Source organism: Indicator indicator, chromosome 35 (genome assembly GCF_027791375.1).
Source record: "Indicator indicator isolate 239-I01 chromosome 35, UM_Iind_1.1, whole genome shotgun sequence".
Taxonomy (NCBI): domain Eukaryota; kingdom Metazoa; phylum Chordata; class Aves; order Piciformes; family Indicatoridae; genus Indicator; species Indicator indicator.
The window spans coordinates 1,433,676-1,451,979 of NC_072044.1; the positions used below are offsets into that span (position 1 = coordinate 1,433,676).

At 59.0% G+C, this 18,304-nt stretch overlaps 2 protein-coding genes across 3 annotated transcripts; both read left to right on the forward strand.

The window, feature by feature from the left end:
- On the forward strand, positions 1 to 7,209 carry PPM1J (protein phosphatase, Mg2+/Mn2+ dependent 1J). Of its 2 annotated transcripts, none has more exons than XM_054395854.1 (10): positions 1 to 275; positions 1,550 to 1,676; positions 2,109 to 2,432; positions 2,880 to 2,992; positions 4,343 to 4,427; positions 5,833 to 5,951; positions 6,141 to 6,204; positions 6,357 to 6,464; positions 6,615 to 6,766; positions 7,062 to 7,209. In XM_054395854.1, exons 1-10 carry the CDS (start codon positions 1 to 3, stop codon positions 7,207 to 7,209), a joined length of 1,515 nt encoding a protein of 504 aa, XP_054251829.1. The 2 variants fall into 2 exon arrangements, with proteins under 2 accessions (XP_054251829.1, XP_054251830.1); XM_054395855.1 differs by having other exon boundaries at positions 1,550 to 1,666; positions 2,114 to 2,432.
- Positions 7,210 to 9,794: 2,585 nt separating this feature from the next.
- On the forward strand, positions 9,795 to 18,104 carry RHOC (ras homolog family member C). Its single transcript, XM_054395916.1, has 6 exons — positions 9,795 to 9,833; positions 11,116 to 11,182; positions 16,966 to 17,123; positions 17,338 to 17,458; positions 17,645 to 17,775; positions 17,931 to 18,104. The coding sequence occupies exons 2-6, from the start codon at positions 11,176 to 11,178 to the stop codon at positions 18,102 to 18,104; spliced, it is 591 nt and encodes a 196-aa protein (XP_054251891.1). The 5' UTR covers positions 9,795 to 9,833; positions 11,116 to 11,175.
- The last annotated feature ends 200 nt before the right edge of the window (positions 18,105 to 18,304 follow it).

Here is an 18,304-nt window from a genome sequence, read left to right on the forward strand (position 1 = left end):
ATGCTGCCCCGGGTGCGCGCAGCCGTTGCGCAGCTGGTGGCAGGACTGGGCACGGGGGCGAGCGGGCAGCCCCCGGCCGAGCCCCGGGGAGGTGGCGGCAGCGGCTACGGCGGGACCGGGGGGTCCTCGGCGGGGCCTTCCTCCTCCTGCTGCCGTCCGGCTTTCCTGCAGCTGACCCCCGAGGAGCTGCGCCGCGCCGGGGACCACACGGGCAGGGCCGTGCAGAGCCCCCGCGACGGCCGCCGCCGACTGCCCTGGAGCACGGGCTACGCCGAGTGAGCGGGACTGGGATGGGATGGGATGGGATGGGATGGGATGGGATGGGATGGGATGGGATGGGATGGGATGGGATGGGATGGGATGGGATGGGATGGGATGGGATGGGATGGGGGTACCCCCGAGACCGGGAGCTCTGCAGCGCGGGGAGGGCGGGACCAGTAGCGCTCGGCACCGGAGCGAGATCCCGGGAGCTAATCTGGGTCGCGACCGGCGGGAAGCTCCTGGCAGAGGCGGGTGGAGCTGGATCCGCGAATGCCAGCGGGTGGGAAAGGGCCGCGTGGGTTTAATGCTCTTACCCGCGCCCACCCGCCCCCTCTGGGGGGCTGCGGGCTCCTCTGGCCAGTTCGTTCTCCGCGCTTACCGGCACCGCACCCGCTGTCGGTGATGGGGAACCGAACCGCTGGGGCTCTGCAGGACGAGGAAGAGGAGGGAATTGAAGCTGTCACGGGAGTGGGACCTGATTTTTACTTCCCCTTGAAGAGCCTGATCCTCTTCTCCTTTTACTCACGGCGATTTTCATCCTTAATTGATGGCTGGTGGGGAAGGCCAGACTTTGAAAGCCACTGTTGCTGCTCAGTCCACTTCTGCATGCCTTGCCTCAGCTGATCTGATATCCTGGGGAGCTTTGTCGTTTTGCCCCAGGAGATCTTGGGTTAGGACCACCCGGAGCAAAACCCACCCTCTGCTCAAGACATCCTTCCCTAGACTTCTTTCTTCAAACCACTGGAAACGTCTGTGCCCAAAGAGGTCCTCCTGTAGAGCTTGCTGACAGCTTCCTCCCGTGAGCAGGTTTTGCAATCGAGACCTGAAATCCACTGTGCCAGCACAGGCTGTGAGAAGTTAGTGTGAAACCTTTTTGCAAAAGTTCTGTTGATGAAGATGAAACCACCTGCTCCTCTTCTGAGGCACCTGCTCCCTCTGAGGGGTGATGGGACGTGGATGGGGCTGTAACTCTGTCTGTGGGTCCTGCCTGGATGTGTGTGCATTGAGGCTGGGGCAGGTTTTTGGGCAGTCACTCTGCTCAGGGCAGTGGTGGGGTAATTCAGCAAACCCAACTTTTTCTGGTCCCTTGGTGGCTGCCTGGATGGCTGTTCTCCCCTGGGCCCAGCTGGGCTGCTGCTGGCCCCACATCAACCCATGGAAGTGGCAGACAGGGCAGGAGCATCTGGAGAGCATCCTCAGGGACACAGAGGATGAAGTGCTGCAAGGTGAGCTCTGCTGGAGCAGGATGTGAAAGAAGAAGCTTTTATGCCTTGTTTCTTCCTGGCAGGGTGATAAATGCAGGGAAGAGCCAGCACAATGAGGACCAGGCATGCTGCGAGGTGGTGTTTGTGGAGAGGAGGCCAAGCCCCAGGGCCCGGCTGCCATCCAGGGAAGGTGGCAGGGAGCTGGATGGGGTGAGAGCTGTGCAGGGGCAGGGATGGGATAAGGAGGCTGGGAGGGTGCCCAGCTGCAGGGCATGAGATGGGGCCCGTGGTGCCTCCGCTCCTTGCCACTTCCTGCCATCGTTCCTGCTGGCCTGTGCCAGGGCTGGCTGGCCTGGGGGTCCCTATCCTGCCTCCTTCAGAGAGCTGGCTGCAGAGACACGCTGCTGGCAGCACGAGGTGCCTGATGCAGGGCTGGGCTGGAGCCAGGGACTGGCTGTGTCCAGCTGCCCTCCATCAGCTGCCCTCCATCAGCTGCCCACATCGCTCCTGCCTGCTCTGGCACCCTGAGCTGCAGGCAGAGTCCTGTGTCACTGTGGCCAGCTGGTGATGCAAGCTGCTCTGAGTTCCCTGTTCCATCTGCTTCCTCACAGGCTCACCTCACCTTCCTTTCCCTCCTTGCAGGGCAGGAAGGGGTTTTATTTCCACTACTGGGCCCTGTTTGATGGCCACGCAGGCAGCGGTGCTGCTGTCATGGCATCCAAGAAGCTCCATCTGCACATCTGTGAGCAGCTCCGGGACCTCGTGGACATCCTGCAGGACCCCTCCCCACCTCCCATCTGTCTCCCACACGACGTGAGGGCTTGCCCCACAGAGCAGAGCTGGGTCCCCCTCACAGAGGATGATGGGGAGGTCCCCAACAACGCCTTGCCACGGTTTCACCTGGAGAAAGCAGTCTCCCATGAGAGCCTGGTGATCGGTGCCATCGAGAATGCCTTCAAGCTCATGGTGAGCAAGCCCCTGGGGGCATCTCTGCTGTTCTTGTCTGCATTGCAAAGGCAGCTCTGCAGCAAGAAGAGGGCTGCAGTGAGGTCTCCTAGCAGGACAGTCTTGGACAGGGCACTGTGATACTCCCCTGTATTTCTGGGATGCAGAGACTTTGGGCTCCAGGCCTGTGTGGGTGCAAAGGGATTCACTGTGGTTTGTTCCAGCAGTCCCAGCTGCTCATCTCATCTTGCTCTTTCCTGCTTGCTCCAACACCCTGGTGAAGCCACATCCCCTCCAGCCCTGCAGCCACCCTGGGCTGTGTGGGGAGAGGTGCCCAGGTCTGACTGGCTCCTGCTCCCACCTGGAGCAGCTCTTGGCTCAGGCAGCAGCAGCTGGGTGCTATTTTGGGCTGCACACTGGCATGAGACTACCTCCCTCCCTGCCTGGAGCTGCTCTCTGTCTCCCCAGGATGACCAAATCGAGCGGGAAAGGGCTTCCCAGCGCCTACCTGGGGGCTGCTGTGCCCTGGCTGCCATCTACATCATGGGCAAGTTCTATGTGGCCAATGCTGGTGACAGCAGGTATGTCCCTGCAGGGCAGCCCCTGCTTTTCACTCACTAATCAGGAACACCCTGGTTGGGCAGCAGGACCAGGCAGAGCCACCCCTGCCTGCCCTCTCCAGGGACAGTGTGTCCTGCTGTGATCTCTGTATTTGCCTAGTGCAAACGTGGGGCTGCAGAATCACCTCCCAGAATCTGGGACTTGCTCCCTTCCCTCCTGACAGCATCCTGTCTGCTTCCCAGATGGCTCTGGATCATCACTCCCCAGCCCCTGGTGCCAGTGCCATCCTGGGCTGCGAGTTGGGGAGTGACAATTGCCCTCAGCAGAGCTTCCAGAAATGTGCAAGAAGTCACTTTAGAGTACATTTCATAGCAGGAGAAGGACACACAAATCTATGCACAGACAAGTTCCCTGGCAGCTTGGAGCCTAGGGATTTTAATTGCATTTCCTTGGGTGCTGTAACTGCACTTGGAGGTATTTGTCCCCCCCCTTGCAGTGGCAGGAAGGTGACTCCACCTTCTGCTAAGGGTGCAGCTGGTTTGAGTTGCTCTGTATTTACTGCAGGGCTGGCTTGTCCTCAGGAGAGTCAGACCAGCAAATACAGGCTCTGGTAAATGGTTTGGGGCTGGAGGACATGCTTCCAGCTCCAGGACAGAAGTGAAGGAGTTCCTTCATGCCTCCCCTTTTGGGTGCAGGGCCCCTCCATGGCAGCAGTGCACAGGATGCTGAGGCTGTCACCAAGGGTCTGTGTTCCCCCCTCAAGCATTGGATGCTGCCAGAGCTGGGCTTAGCCAAGCCCAGCATCCATGGAGACCTGCAGCCCTAGGCAGGAGAGGCTGGAGATCCTTGATCCCTCCATGACATCCAGAAACATCTCATAATCAGACCTTTTTTTTTGTTTGTCTTTTAACATATCAGTCAACCAGGCTGGTGCCAGCAGGGAAGTGCAGTGCTGGTGTGGGCTGGCTACTCACACCTGTGTCCTGCTGCTGGCAATTTCTGCCCCTCCTGGGTGCAGCTTCTCTCCAAAGGTGGATTTGCTGCCTTCACACTGCTCCTTTTCTACCCATGTCCTGTCCTTTGGTTCACTTCACTTCATCCCCCTCTGCCCCCTGCTTGTCTTCCATTTCTCTTCTGACCCCAATCCTGCACAGGAGGGAGGTGTGGGGGGTTGTGGGGCAGCAGGGGATAGCCAGCAAGCAGCCCCCCAGCTTGGGGCTGGGTGAGGGCAGGCAGTAGAGGGAAGGGGTGGCACTGCCTGGGTAGCCATGCAGGGAATCAGCCCTGAAGAGCCAGGCTTAGCTCCCCACCATGTCCCCTCTTGTCCCCTCTCCTCCTCTCTAATCTCACCCTTCCATGTTTCATTGCAGGGCCATTATCATCCGTAATGGGGAAATCATTCCAATGTCCAGGGAGTTTACTCCAGAGACAGAGAGGCAGAGGCTGCAGTTTTTAGTAAGAAGGACCTTTCTTCTAACCTTGTTCCTGCTGAACCACCTCCTGACCCCTTCCCAGCTGCCTTCTTGGTGGAGTACAGGGGCAGCCCCACAGCTGGGACCTGCTGATGGCACTTGTCCATCCCAGCCAGCTCCCTGGGTTGGGAAGAGGTGCTGGGATGTGGGGAGCTGCCCTGGCTCACTGGTGTCTCCTGGCTGGTGGAGTCCTGTTTGCTGTGGGGTTAGTGTGAGAGGCTGAACCTGCAATCCTGGCCTGGCCAGGAGCTGGAGGTCCTGGGCTCAGTGTGGGACTGGTCCAGGATGCTTGCATGGAACCAGTTTGGTCCACCCTGCCTGGGGTGGGCAGGGGTGCTTCAGGCTGGCTGGATCTGCTCCCTCACACAGTCAAAGGAGCCCAGTCCTGGTTTCCTCCCTGGCTGCTCCCTGGGGAAGGCAGGAGCTGACGTGTGCCAGTGGGTTTCTAGCTTTTCTACTGCAGCTCCTTCTGCTTGGCCTGCACAACCCCCCCCTGAGCTACACAGGGAGACTTTTTAAGGTTATAAGGACCTCTGACAGCAGCACAGGGGAGGAGTTGTCACTGCTGGAGGAGCTCTTGCTGGATGTGATTTCCTGGCTTGCAGCATGCTTGGAAAAACACTGAGGCTTTTTTTTTTTTTTTTTTTCCCTTGAATCTATTTTTGAATGACCAAGAGGAGGAAACTGCTATGAGCTGGATCCCTCCAGCCAGCCGTGATGGGCAGGGGCCAGGCACAAGCTTGTTCTGCTTCACAGTGCCCAGGCCATGGGCAGGGCTCTCTGTTCCCCTGCAGCCAGGCCTTCTGCCTTCCCAAGGGCTTTCCTCCTCCTTCCAGCATTTTCTTCCTCTATCTGCATTTTCCATCGCTGTTCCTGTTCCCAGGGAACTGAGGCTGCCTCAAGAAGGGGCTCTGTGCTGCTTCTTATGCCTTGCCATGGCCACAGCTGGGACATGGTGTCTGAACTTCAGCCTCTTTCCTGCAAGTGTCCTGTGCTGAGCCCCAAGTCCTGGGAGGTCTGCAGCTCTGGCTCCTCCTGGGCAAATTACAGCTTCTCCTGGAACTAGCTGGAGTTTTGTCCTTTTTGGAGATCCTCATTTCCCAAAGCTCTCCATGCAAAAGCTTCACCACCTTGCTGGGTGCTGACGTGGCTGTCCCCAGCTCGTGTCTGCTCTGGGTGTAGCACAGATGGATGGTTCAAAGCTGTTTCACCACCCTCTGTTGGAGCTGCAGCAGGGCAGCTGATGCTACTCCACCAGGAAACGCCATGACTGAAGTCCCCTCAGGCTGGTGGCTCCAGTACTGTGGTGCCAGTGTCAGCCAGGCAGGCACTGCCATGGTGAGTCTGCTCTCCTGGCACTGCACCTGAGCCATGGCTTTGCCCCACAGGCGTTCCTGAGGCCTGAGCTGCTGGGGAAGGAATTCACCCACCTCGAGTTCCCCCGCAGGATCCAGCCCAAGGAGCTGGGGAAGAAGATGCTGTATAGAGACCAAAACATGAATGGCTGGTAACCCCCACCCCTCCTGCCTGGCTCCCACATCCCTCCCCACGGGGTGGGGGGTTGGGGGGCTCTGGCATGCTGGAAACCAGCTCTTGAAGGAGCTTTCATCCTGGGGGATGCCATGTCCCAAACGGGCAGGGGACATGCTGGGAGCCTTCACCTGCTGACACCCTGTCTCTGGCTTCTTTTAACCAGGGCTTACAAAAAAATTCAAGAAGATGATTTGAAGTTTCCACTCATCTATGGGGAAGGCAAAAAGGTGAAGTGCTGTGGCAGGAGCTGTGTATGTGGAGGGGTCACTTCCCATCCGTCCTCACTTGAATTGGGGATCTCCAGCCCCCTCTGGTGCTGCAGTTTCTCAGCTGGGAATGGAGGTGAAGCTGCTCACAGTATCCATTTGCTGTTCTCCAGGCTCGGGTGATGGCCACGATTGGGGTCACACGGGGCCTGGGAGACCACGACCTCAGGGTGTTCAGCTCCAACATCCACATCAAACCTTTCCTGTCCTGCTTCCCAGAGGTGAGCCTGGCTGCCAGCTGCTCCTCACCCAGGGCTCCCTGCAGCAGCCAGAGCTGGTCAGGGTGAGCAGACCTGTGGTGCACCCAGCGCAGCAGGAGCCTGCTCTGCCTTCCTGCCCCTCACCCCCTGTCCCACCCTGCTGCTCGCCAGGTCCGGGTGTATGACCTCACGCAGTATGAGCACTGTCCTGATGATGTGCTGGTCCTGGGCACTGATGGGCTCTGGGATGTCACCAACGACAAGGAGGTGGCTGGTGTGGTGATGGAGGTGCTGACAAGCTATGAGCCCAATGATCCATGCAGGTGAGCTGTGAGTGGGCAGGAAGGCCACTTGCAGTGGTGTGTCCTGCACATGTCCCCCTGGCCTTGCTCCTTAGAGCAGTGTCATGGCCACATCTCTCTGGCTTGGGGCTGGTGCTGTGCTCCTCAGTGTGCCAAGCTCCCCTGGCTGTGGGAGCTCAGGTCTCTCCTCTCCAAAGGACCCTTTCCTGCACCTCTAGCTCCTCCAGCTTCCCCTTCCTTGCCAGCAGCTGTAGGATGCTGCATCAGGGAGTCTGTGGGGTCCAGAGTCACAGCTGTGCTGTGCTGTGCTCCCCAGGTACACCATGGTGGCCCAGGAGCTGGTGGTACGGTCCAGAGGGGTGCTGAAGGAGCGGGGCTGGCGGCTGGCCAACGACAAGCTGGGCTCTGGTGATGACATCTCTGTCTTCGTGATCCCTCTGGGTGGCCCAGGCAACTACACATGATGCCCCATGACCCTGCATAGTGAGGCTCACCTTGCCTGGAAGAAGATGAGTGGGACACTGGTGCTGCCTCAGGGCCATCTCTCCCTCAAGCAGTTCTTTCCTGAGCCAACTTCAACAACAAGAAACCTGGAGCCTCACTCTGTGCCCCTGCCCAGGGCATCTCCCTCTGCCAGCTGCATCCCAGCCCCAGGTGAAGATGGAAAGGCCTTGGACAGGGAGCAGGGCTGAGGGATGTTTCTTATGCTGCCATATCTTGATTGCTGTGAAAAGCTTGAAGGCTCCCTGCCTCCTGGGGACTCCTTTGCACCCTACCTTGGGCCAGGGCTGGTTCTAGCAGCGTGCAGCAGCCATTGGGCTGGTAGGGCACCGAAGAAGTGTGTGCCTGCTGCTGCAGCCACCTCTTGTCCCTCTTCCCTGTGATCCCAAAGTTGCTACTGGGGCTGGGTGCTGGAGTTAGGACAGGGCACGGCTTGGGGTGAAGTTGTGCTGGCAGCTGGGCAATGCTGAGCCTGGCAGAAGTCCAGTTGTGGGTGGCATGGTGGTGGGTGAGCCCCACAGCTGACACACTAGCTTTGTGTTTGCCCTTTCCAGCCCCTCCCACCCTCCCCCAGCCATGTACCTTGTCTGAGTCCTTGGTATGGGAGGATGGGGCAGCACTGAGAGCCCCTGGGCAGGAATGAGCTGCTGCACTTGCACTGGCTGTGCCACAGGTTCTGCCCCTCTCTTCCTCCTCCCTTGGGTCACTGCTGTGTTTTGGAGCCAAGTGTTTATTATTAACAGGAGAGCTGAGCTGGGAAATGTCTAAATCCTTTCTTGGTGGGGGGAGTCTACGAATCTGTCTGTATTTTGGAGTGGTGCTCAGCTGGCCACTGCTGAGCAGTGGTTGCACAGAGCAGCCCTATTCAACCAAGCTTAGCAGCTTAGACCTGCTGCATGGATCTGCTTAGCCAGGGCTGGACCCCACAGCAAAGCAGCTTGGTGGTGACTTGGGAGAAGAGGGAGACAACACCCTCCTTTTTCTTCATAATCTCAGAGCTGGTGCTGGGCAGAGCTGTAGCAGCTGTTGAGCTCTGCAGAGGATCTTGCTCAGCAGCACACACACCTCTGACCTGGAGCTCTGCAGAGCACTGCGTCCTCCCAAACCATGAGGGATGGTCCCATCCTGGCAGGGTGCTGATGGGGAGAGCTGGGCTGTCGTGCCTGGGTTTGGAAAGGCTCCCTGGCGCCAGTAGTTTGTGTCCTGCTGTCACTGGGTGCAGCCAGCTCTTGTCAAGTGTCACCTCTGGTGAATGCTGCTTGTCTCTTGGACTGAGCGAGATGTAAACAAACTGGGTGCACTTAATGGGAAGTGAAAGTTACCCAGCCAGATCCTGACCTGTTGCCATCTCCTGTGCTGATGGGAGCAGGCAGCAGCACTGGGACAGGGAGCCCTCCCTGAAGAGCACCTTGTGTTTAAATAAAGGTTTTGCCACTCACAGTTCCATTTCCAAGTCCTTTTTGTAGAGCTCCTGCAAAGGCGACTTACCTAAAAGCCAATTAGCTCTGATTAATTGATGTAGGCAGGTTTGGTAACGAATGAGTGCAGGCAGAGCCATGTGAGCTGCTGTCCCTCTGCCCTTGGCACTGACCAGACCTTGCAGAGTATCCTTGCCCCATGCCCATGCACATTTTCCCCACGCCCCTGGCTCCCCCCACACAGCCCCCTCCTCTGGCATGATGCCCTTGGTGCTCGTGGCTGAGAGCCAGCTCTGCTCTTCCAGGTCACTGCCTGGGAGCTGCTGGATGAGGCAGGAGGCAGAGGCTGCCTTCCCTTTCTAAGGAAACATTTCCTTTGGAACCGGCTCCTGGCCTGGGGCCCCAGAAATTAAGGAAAATTGCCTGCGAGCCCTTAAAATAGCAGCAGTTGGAGCCTGGGTCTGGGCCAGGCCCCTGGGGCTGACTTTTGCTGGCTGAGTGAACGGGGGCTCGACCACGCAGATGGGGTGTGACGGGGGTGCAGGATCCAATCCCCTCTCACCGACAGCCCATGAGGGGCACGGAGAGCAAAGCCCCTGTGCTGAGATCGACCTGATGTGGGGCTTGGCAAGTCACAGCCCCGCTCTGGCAGTGTCACATGGGGACAGGCACAGCCCTCACACTCCTGCTGTGGCACGGTGGGGTTAGAGTTTTCCTGGGGGAGCGGCTGGCAGCATGGGGACGGTGGAGTCCTGCTGCGGGTCCCGCTGGGATCTGCCTGCCCTGGCAGAGTTCCTAGAGCTCCCATAAAGAAAGCTCAGTGCCGCGATCATCCCGCTCCCTGCGCGGGAACAACCGAAACCGGGAAAATCCCTGCGGTGAGCCCGGGCTGGCATTCCCTGCCCGGGGATGGCAACTGTGGGGGCACAGCGGCAGGTCCCCGGTGTCGGGACAGGGAGAGCGCGGGGAAGGGGCACGGCACAGCACTGCGCGGCTCGGCACGGCACTGCACGGCTCGGGTCGGCTCGGCTTTGCTCGGCTCCGCTCGGAGAGCGGCCGCCCCGCCCTCCGCGGGCGGCCCCCGGACGGGGCGGTGCCGTCGGAGCCGCGCTGCGGAGCCGGGGCCGGGGCTGAGGCTGGGACCGGGAGCGGGACAGCGGCGGAGAGAGGTGCGGGGCTGGGCTCGGCGTGCGGGCCCTGGGGCAGTGGAGCGGCGGGGCCACTGCTGTGGGTGCGGGGATCTGGGGGCCTTGGGGTCAGTGCTGGGCAGCTGGGGTGTGGGGTTACTGGTGGGGTTTGGAATTACTGGGACTGGTAAAATGTGGGGTCAGAGCGTGGGGCTGGGGGAATTGGGGTGTGGGGTTACTGGTGAGGTTAGGAGGAAGTGGGGTGTGGGGTTGCTGCTGAAATCTGAAGTTACTGGTATTGGTGGGGTGTGAGGGTACTGGTGACGGCTGGGAAAACGGGTCTGGGATTACTGGTGACATCTGCGGTTACTGGGACTGGTGGGGTGTGGGGTCGGTGCTGGGGTGGGGTCTGGGGCACTGCTGGGGGAGCAGGGCACGAGGGCGGATAGCTAGGCCGAGCTGGGTGGGGCACAGCAGGACAGGACGGGATGGGTGTGCCTGGGGTGGGGTGGGGGTCCCTGTGGGCGTGGGGCAGGGATGGGTCAGCCGCGATTCGGTCATCCCTTGAGGGTGGTCACGGTCTGTAGTTCCCCACTCGTGGGTGCCACCTGGACGGGGCTCCCTGCTAGCCAATAACTAACCTGGACCAGGCTGGGGAGAATGCCCCGGGGGCTGCTGCCTGTCCTGTCAGCCCTCCCCACAGCCCCCACTTGCAGCAGCGTCTCCATGCCCAGCCTCGCTCGCGGGGCAGCCGCTCTGTGTTTTCTTCAGAAAAAGGAAATCTCCCTTTGCTTACTGCTGAGCTCATTTTTAAACATTTACTTTAGGGGGGCTTGCGGGGAGGAGAAATAATTGTGTAATGTCTCCGGAGCAAGGGAGCATTCCAACAGCATGACTGCGCGACCCGTTCCAGCACGGGCAGAGCAGGCAGCCAAGTGTCCCTGTGCCGATCTAGCCCCAGCCTCTTGGTACTCCCAGGACGTGGCGGCGTGGTCCCTGGGAGGCTTTGCAGTGGGCTGCGAGCTGGGGAGCAGCAGCTGTGCCACATCCCCAGGCAAGCGTCCAGCGGTGAAGCCGGAGGCAGGGAGTCGCGGCGCTGGCTGCCGGCGTGTCACCGAGCCCAGTCGTGTGCTATTTGCATTTTGCCGAGGGCCTTTGGTGGCCAAACGGCTTCGGTTTAAGTTCAGTTTCTCAGCCGCGACGAGGTGGAGGCTGTGTGAGAGTTTATGGACTTTAAATCGGCTCCATGCTCCTAACAGCTACAGCTTCTCCAGGGAAACCTGGATTTAAGTGGAAAATAAGCCAAGTCACTGTCTCCCAACAGGTTGTCGGGTTGTCCAGGCTCATCTCCTAACTTGCTGTTTACCCTGGAGAAGCTCTTGACATGAAAAGTAAGGAATGTGTTAGCAAATATTGATTAGTGCTGGGGCAGCAGCAGGGACTGCAGCAGTACCAGCATCTGCTCAGACCCTGGTGTGGCACTGGGAGCTTTCAGCAGGATGCTTGTGCTGAGCCTGGGAAGGCTGTCACTGCCATGGGAGGTAAAATAAGAACATAGCCTGATGTCCTCTGGAAGAGAAGGTAAGGGCAGGCAGCCTTTCTCACAGAGCTCAGGCACTTGTGGTTAGAGCTTTGTTTAGGCTTTGAAATTCTTCTGTTCCATGTCCCCTTCTCTGTTTTGCTTGTGGATGTTTCTGTGGGATTTAGCAATGAGAACCACCCAGCAAGGCTGCTCGGCTCCAGCTGCAGCTGCAGCAGCTTGCCCTGTGCTGCTGAAATGTGCTGGGAACCTGGGCTGCCTGCCCCTGCCCTGGGAGCAGCTCATGGATGCTGAGTTTGGGCTCCTTCTCTGACGGTTGCTCATCGTTTGGATGTGGCAGGTGTGGATCTTGAGGAGTCCCAGGCAGCTGCCCCTTGGTGCTCTGTGCTGGGTGGTTTTGGCAGCAGCGGTGGCAGGCAGGACAGGAGGCTCTGAGCAGCAGGAGCCAGCGTGGGTGTGGGTCCTGCTTCTGGGTGCCAGCGATAGTTGTTGGCAAGGGATGGAGGTTGGTCTCCTCTGTGCTGCACAGAAATGCCCAGCTGGGCCTGCCTGGGGCTGTGGGTGTGAAATTGCAGCCTCTGCTGTGCCAGCACCAGCGATGCTTTGAGCCTCTCCAGGCTGTGATCTGGCTTGGAGCAGGTCTCCTACCCATGCTGCTCCCCTTGCATTGCTCTGCACTTCAAACCCTGTTTGGAACTTCTTCCTGAGTTGTGCAAGAGTCTCTGACATCTGGACCACTTTCCAGGACTCTTGTCCTCTGTTCCTTTGGCCATTTAGATGTCTCAGCAGATTAGATTCCTCTGGATGGACACACACAGAGCTGTCAGATTCCAGTTTGGAAGTTTACTTTCTTTTTCATCACACCAGCTGTGCCATCAAGTCCTACCAGCTAGGACCTTCCCTGTGGTGACACAGCCCTGCAGGGCTTTCTGCTGGTGATGCGTGCAAATGACACTTGTCCCTCTCTCATTCTGTCTCCAAACACCTCCAGTCCTCTTCCAGTTACCTGGGGTCAGCTTTGGCCTCCACACCCACTTTGGTAGGGCTCCCAGTTTGTGCTGGGAGGAGAGCTGCTCTTGGGGGGTGCTGGAGGGAGGCAACCCCATGCCCCTGTCCACTGGGGACCCATGGTGGCCTGTGGCTGCCCAAAGTGGCTCCTATTTGCCTGGTGGCACATCTCTGGGACCCTGAACTGAGGTGCCCTTGCTGGCAGTGCCATCAGCCCTGTGCACACCATGGCCATCTGTAGAAAGGGAGGTGGCTTGTCCCTGGCTGCACTGCTCAGGAAATGCTTTCTGTGTCCCCTGCAGTGTCCCAGCTCCTGGGATGCTGCAGGCTCCTGTCACTCTCACCTGTACTCCAGGCTGCAGCTGAAGGTTCCTGAAATCCAGCTGAATGCCCTGTGGTGGTCCTGGCCGTAAGCCTGATCTGTGCTGTTACCCCAGCTCCTTCTGAAGTGGGGTTAGCCCAGCCCAGCTGAGCTCTCTGGCTGCTTTTGTTTCTTATACCATTGAAATGTTTGGGCAGAGCTGAAGGCAGAGGAATGCCAGGAAGATCTTGGTCTGTTCAGAGAGGTGGTTTTCCTTCTGTGGTTGTGTCATGATGCCAGGGAGTCCAGACAGGTGCCTGGGCCTTGGGTGATGGTGCTGGTTGTGCCCTCAGCCTCTCATCCAAGGGGAGCAACCAAAGAGCTGCTCTTGCAGGGGAACATTTTCTAATCATCTGACAGGCTTCAAGGACATGCTTGGTGGCAGCTCTGCAGGGCAGGAACATGAGCCCAGGTCTGTTCTCCTATCTCTGGCCAAGATCACCAGGGTGATGCTGGCGGCTGCACAAGCACTGCCTGGAGCTTTGATCCCCCTCCTAACTCCACAATCTCCTCTGCTTCTTCAGGACAAGGAGGTTTTGTTTGGGGTAGGAGGTCTTGGCAGGGAAGGGGGGCTGTGGGGAGCTGGCCCTACCATGCAGGCAGTGCTGGGGGTGTCCCTGTGAAGGAGGTGACCCTGCAAAGGGGCTGCTTCCAGCATGGCCCCATCCGCAGCAGCCCAGCCCTGCCCAGGCTCTGGGGCTGTGCCTGCGGCCAGGGCTGTGGGCAGAGCAGAGCTGGGGCTGGTTTTGCTGATAGTGGTGTGACAGGTCTGGCCGGGGTGTGGCTGTCACCAGCAGTGCTTGGGAATTTCTGCTGTAGAACAAAACCCCTCTGTGATCCTGCTCTGGCTGGGGGGGGCTGGACTGAGATGATCTTTTGAGGTCCCTTCCAACCCCTAAGGTTCTGTGATTCTGTTGGCTCAGGGAGCTCCAGTCTTGCCAAAGAGGTTCACTGAAAGATTTCTGTCCCTTTCCCAAAGTCTTAATGTCTTTGTCTGCCATTTCCTGAGATCCCAGAGCAAACCCTGGATGATGGATGCATCCTGCTGCCAGAGGAATTCCCCTTTTCCTGCTCAGCAGGAGCCTCACATTTTTTTTGAGGCACGAAGCAGAGAGAGACCAGTAAGACAGGGGCTGTCCTGGAGCTCCAGCTGCTTTATAGTGATGACTCCAGAGTAGCTGCTTGGAGAGGAGAGCAGAGCAATTTGGTTTTGTTTTGCAGTTTCTCGGCATGCTGAAGGAGCTGATGGAGCAGGATCAGGCTGGTGCTGGCAGCGTGGGCACTGCCAGCAGTGGTGGCACACACCGAACCTGTGCCTGTCCCATTGTGGCCCTGCAGCAGTGGGCACAGGCCTGAGTGTGGAGCCCTGTAGGGTTTGGCAGTGCCACTGTGGGAGAAGCCAGCACAAAGATGCTGCTCCCTGCCCTTATCTCTGGCTGAGCAGGAGGCATCTCCAGCGAGGCACCTCAGGTGCTGCTGCCACCCCAGCACTGCAGTTGCTGTCTGAGCTGGGTTGGGTGCCGGTGTGGCTGGGCAGCCTGTGCTGTAACTCAGGTGGTTAATGCTTGGCAGGGTTTAAAATCTGCATTTGCACATCTGATGTGGGTGGTGACGCCCTGGGAACCCTTTGGCCTACTGGCAGTCATAGTAAAGCTGTCCCCAGATCGTCCTCACGTTTTCTACTCCCTTATTGACTGATTGTCTGGGAACAGGGCAGAGTCCTTTGTGTGGGGCTCCCCTGTTCCAGAGACTGGCCTCATCCTCCTGAGTGACAGAGGAGTTATTCTGTCCTGGAGCATAGTGCCATCAGCATCTGGTGCTGTGCCGGCTGTCTTGGGGGGCAAGGGCACAGATGGGGCAGGCTGGGCAGCCACCGAGGCACGGGGTGCTCACAGTCTGCTCGCCCCACTCGCCCTTGCGCTCGGCTCCGCGTTAGCAATGGGCTATTTCTGGCCACTCTCGTGAGTAATGGAATGAATTGTGCCGAGATTTTGGGTGGGGACGGTGCCTCTGCCCGCTGAGTCACTGCTCGGCATCACGCCGGGCGCGGGAACTGCCGGGGCTGGAGCCGTCCCGGGTCAGGATGGACAGCGGAGGCCGTGGGAAGGAGCTCGGTTGCAGCCTCTGCCGTCCCCTTGCCCGGTCCGTGTGTGGGCAGGTGGGGCTGGCACCCAACCCTGCTGCGCCGCTCCTCTTGTTGTTGTTTTAGGTCTGGTGCCCAACAGATTGGGCACGGGCAGACCTTGATGTCTGTCTGGGAGCTGGTGTTTGTCTCCCCGGGCATCTGCTGCTGGCTGTGCTGTGTCTCCTGTGCTGGGTGGGTCAGGCTGAGCAGCGCGTCCCCCACGGCTGCGCTGCCCCCGCTCGTCTGTGAGATCCGGAGTCACAAACCAAGCTCTGCTGGGGGCAGAGGAGCTTTGGCTGTGAGTAAACAGACTTTTCTGTCTGTGAGCTCTCCTTTTCCCATGCTGTGGAGATGATGGATGGAGGGAGGATGAACCTTTGGTCAGACAAGAAGGATGGTTTGCAGCAGGGGTGTGTTGCGTTTAGAGAAGGATCGATTTGGGAAGAGGTGAATCCCCTGGTGCTCTAGCAGGCCCTCAGGAATGAAAGGGGCAGCTGGGCTTACCTCTTCGTAGTTATGCCAGTTGTGGGTACTACCAGCCCAACACCAGCTACCCAGACAGCCCATCTGCTGGAGGTCTGGCTGGCTTCACCAGCAGCAGTCAGTGGTTTGGTTTATTCATGTGCAGCCTGTCCAGATTGCTGGTGACAAATGCACTGAACTGCAGATGAGCTCCAGAATACAACTGCAGTCACACACTGGATCTCCTGGGGAAGCACTTGGCATAGCTGAGGTCACAAAAGGTGTCCCTGGGTGGGGGGGTGACAGGGTCAGACCTGTTGATTTGCCCCAGCTCTTTGGCTTCCAACTCTCAGTCCCTTCCAAACCAGATATGAAATTGGGGCAGCATTTATACCTCCTTATCTGCAATAGTGCAGAGTGTGGGGTGGGACTGCAGTCAAGCCATCATTCCTGGGGTGAGCTCAGCAGGTTGTTCCTTTATCAGCTGCACAAAGCATTTCTTGTTTTTCGGGTCAGCAGTTTGGCAGGTGATAAGTGGAAGAGTGGAGTGGTGGGGCTCCGCCTTGCCCCTTCCATTCTGTGCCATGGCAACACCACCAGGTCTCCACCCAGCCCCGGTGCCAGCTCTGTATTTGTCAGCAGCCTTGGGCTTGGTAATTTTCTCCTGTTTTATGCTACCAGCAGGGTGACACATTTCTTGTGTCCCCGAGGCTATGCTGTCCTCAAGAGCTTTCCCTCCTCAAGTGGACAGGAAACAGGAGACTCTTCCAGACCTTTTTCCTGCCTCCATAACACAAAGGCCATCTCCTGGGGTGAGCTCCTGGCTGTGTGGGGCTGTGGGTGTCCCTGGTCCAGCTGGGATCAGCCGGAGCAGGAGGGCACAAGGAAAGGGTTTTTCACCTGCCAGGCTGTATCCCTGTGATGCGGGACAGAGAGCAGCCTCTGTGGGCATGGCTGGCAGCTTCTCCTGCTGTGGGTGCCAGCGTCAGCTCTTGGTCGTGATGTGGCAAAGGCTCCTTTGTCATATGAGTTGGGATGGGTCCAGCCTGGTGCTGGGTGCCAGGCACGCAAGTCGTGCTTGCATGGACATCCAATAGCTCAGCCTGGCACATTCCTGCTGCTGCTGGGGTTATGTGGGAGCTGGTGAGCATGCCTGGGTGAAACCTATGGTGCAGCTTCTGCCCTGAAGCATTTATAACCTGAAATAAAGCTGGCAGGTGTGTGTGGCTCCAAGGTCACCAGAAAAGCCATCTCCCTGGGGTGGTGGCACAGGGAGTAAGTCCAGTGCAGGAGGGATTGGGTGATGGGGGCAGGAGCCTTGCTGCCCAGGGCTGGGGGTCAGGCAGTGTGATTGTTGTCTGGCACAAGGTCTCTGCATGCAGCCACTGGCACTCACTGAGGCTGGAGCATCAGTGTGACACTTCTGGCCACACTGGTGGTGGATGTGAGCGGGTCCATCTGGGCTGGTTCTTGCAGTGCCAGTGTGGGGGCTGGAGTGTGCCTGGCATGGGGCTGGGAGTGCCTCTGTCCTAGCACTCAGCTCATGCTGCTGCGTGGCCAGATGCCTGTGGCTGGTACCTTCCTGGGCAGTTGTTCAAAAGACTTTGGGGAGGGAGGGGCAGGGAGCACGGACTAGCTGTGGGTGCTGTGCCCCACTGCCCCCCTGCTGTGCCCGCAGCCATGGCAGCCATCAGGAAGAAGCTGGTGATCGTGGGGGACGGTGCCTGCGGGAAGACGTGCCTGCTGATCGTCTTCAGCAAGGACCAGTTCCCCGAGGTCTACGTGCCCACTGTGTTCGAGAACTACATTGCTGACATCGAGGTAGATGGGAAGCAGGTAAGGAGTGCCACAGGGTACCAGAGCTTGCCTCGTCCCCTCGCTCCCCTGGTCCCAGTGCCACCGCCCAGCACTGGACTGTGTGACTCGGAGGATCCACGTGTTTGGGTCTGAACCTGCCCCAGCCTGAGGGCAGACTATAGCTGTAGCTGAGGAAGATAAAGCTGCCAAGCTGTCTGCAAGCTGCTGAGGTATGTCCCTGTGCCCCGCTCAGGTGGAGCTGGCCCTGTGGGACACGGCAGGGCAGGAGGACTACGACCGGCTGCGGCCCCTCTCCTACCCGGACACGGATGTTATCCTCATGTGCTTCTCCATTGACAGCCCAGACAGCCTCGGTAGGGAGCAGGGAGCCAGGGAGGGACCTGGCCTGGGGCTGCCAGAGGACTGGGTGCTGCTGCTAAACCCCCCCTCCATCTCCTGGCTTTGCCTGTGCTCTGGGTGGGTGGACGTGGTGAGAGAAGAGAATGCTGCAGAGGGGAGCAGAACTTTAGCTCATGGGGTTCCACGTGTGCCTGTTGCAGAGAACATCCCTGAGAAGTGGACACCAGAGGTGAAGCACTTCTGCCCCAACGTGCCCATCATCCTGGTGGGGAACAAGAAGGACCTGCGGAATGACGAGCACACGCGGCGGGAGCTGGCCAAGATGAAGCAGGTGGGGACAGCCCCGGGTCCTGCAGCCTCATCTAGGGACCTGCCTCTCTCCGCCCTGGCTTCCCCATGCCAGATCCTGGATGTCCCAAGGGCAGCCAGGCTGCTTGTGCTGCCGCTCTCTGGTGATGTCTCAACCTTCTCTTTGATGCTTTCCAGGAGCCCGTGAAGCCAGAGGAAGGGAGGGACATGGCCAACAGGATCAACGCCTTCGGCTACCTCGAGTGCTCGGCCAAGACGAAGGAGGGGGTGCGGGAGGTCTTCGAGATGGCCACGCGTGCGGGGCTGCAGGTGCGGAAGAACAAGAGGCGCAGGGGCTGCCCTCTGCTGTGAGCAGCCGGGGCCAGCAGGCAGCTGCCAGCGCTGGCAGGTGGCCGAAGCGGGACCTGGTGGTGCCAGTGCCTGCCCCGAACCTTCTGCTCAAGAGCTGCCACCCAAGCCTGTGGGGTGACCCCACGAGGCTCCGGGACTGTGCGGGGCCAGTGCCTTCCATACCCGCTGCTCTCCATGGGCAGGGCTGTCCGTAGCTCCCC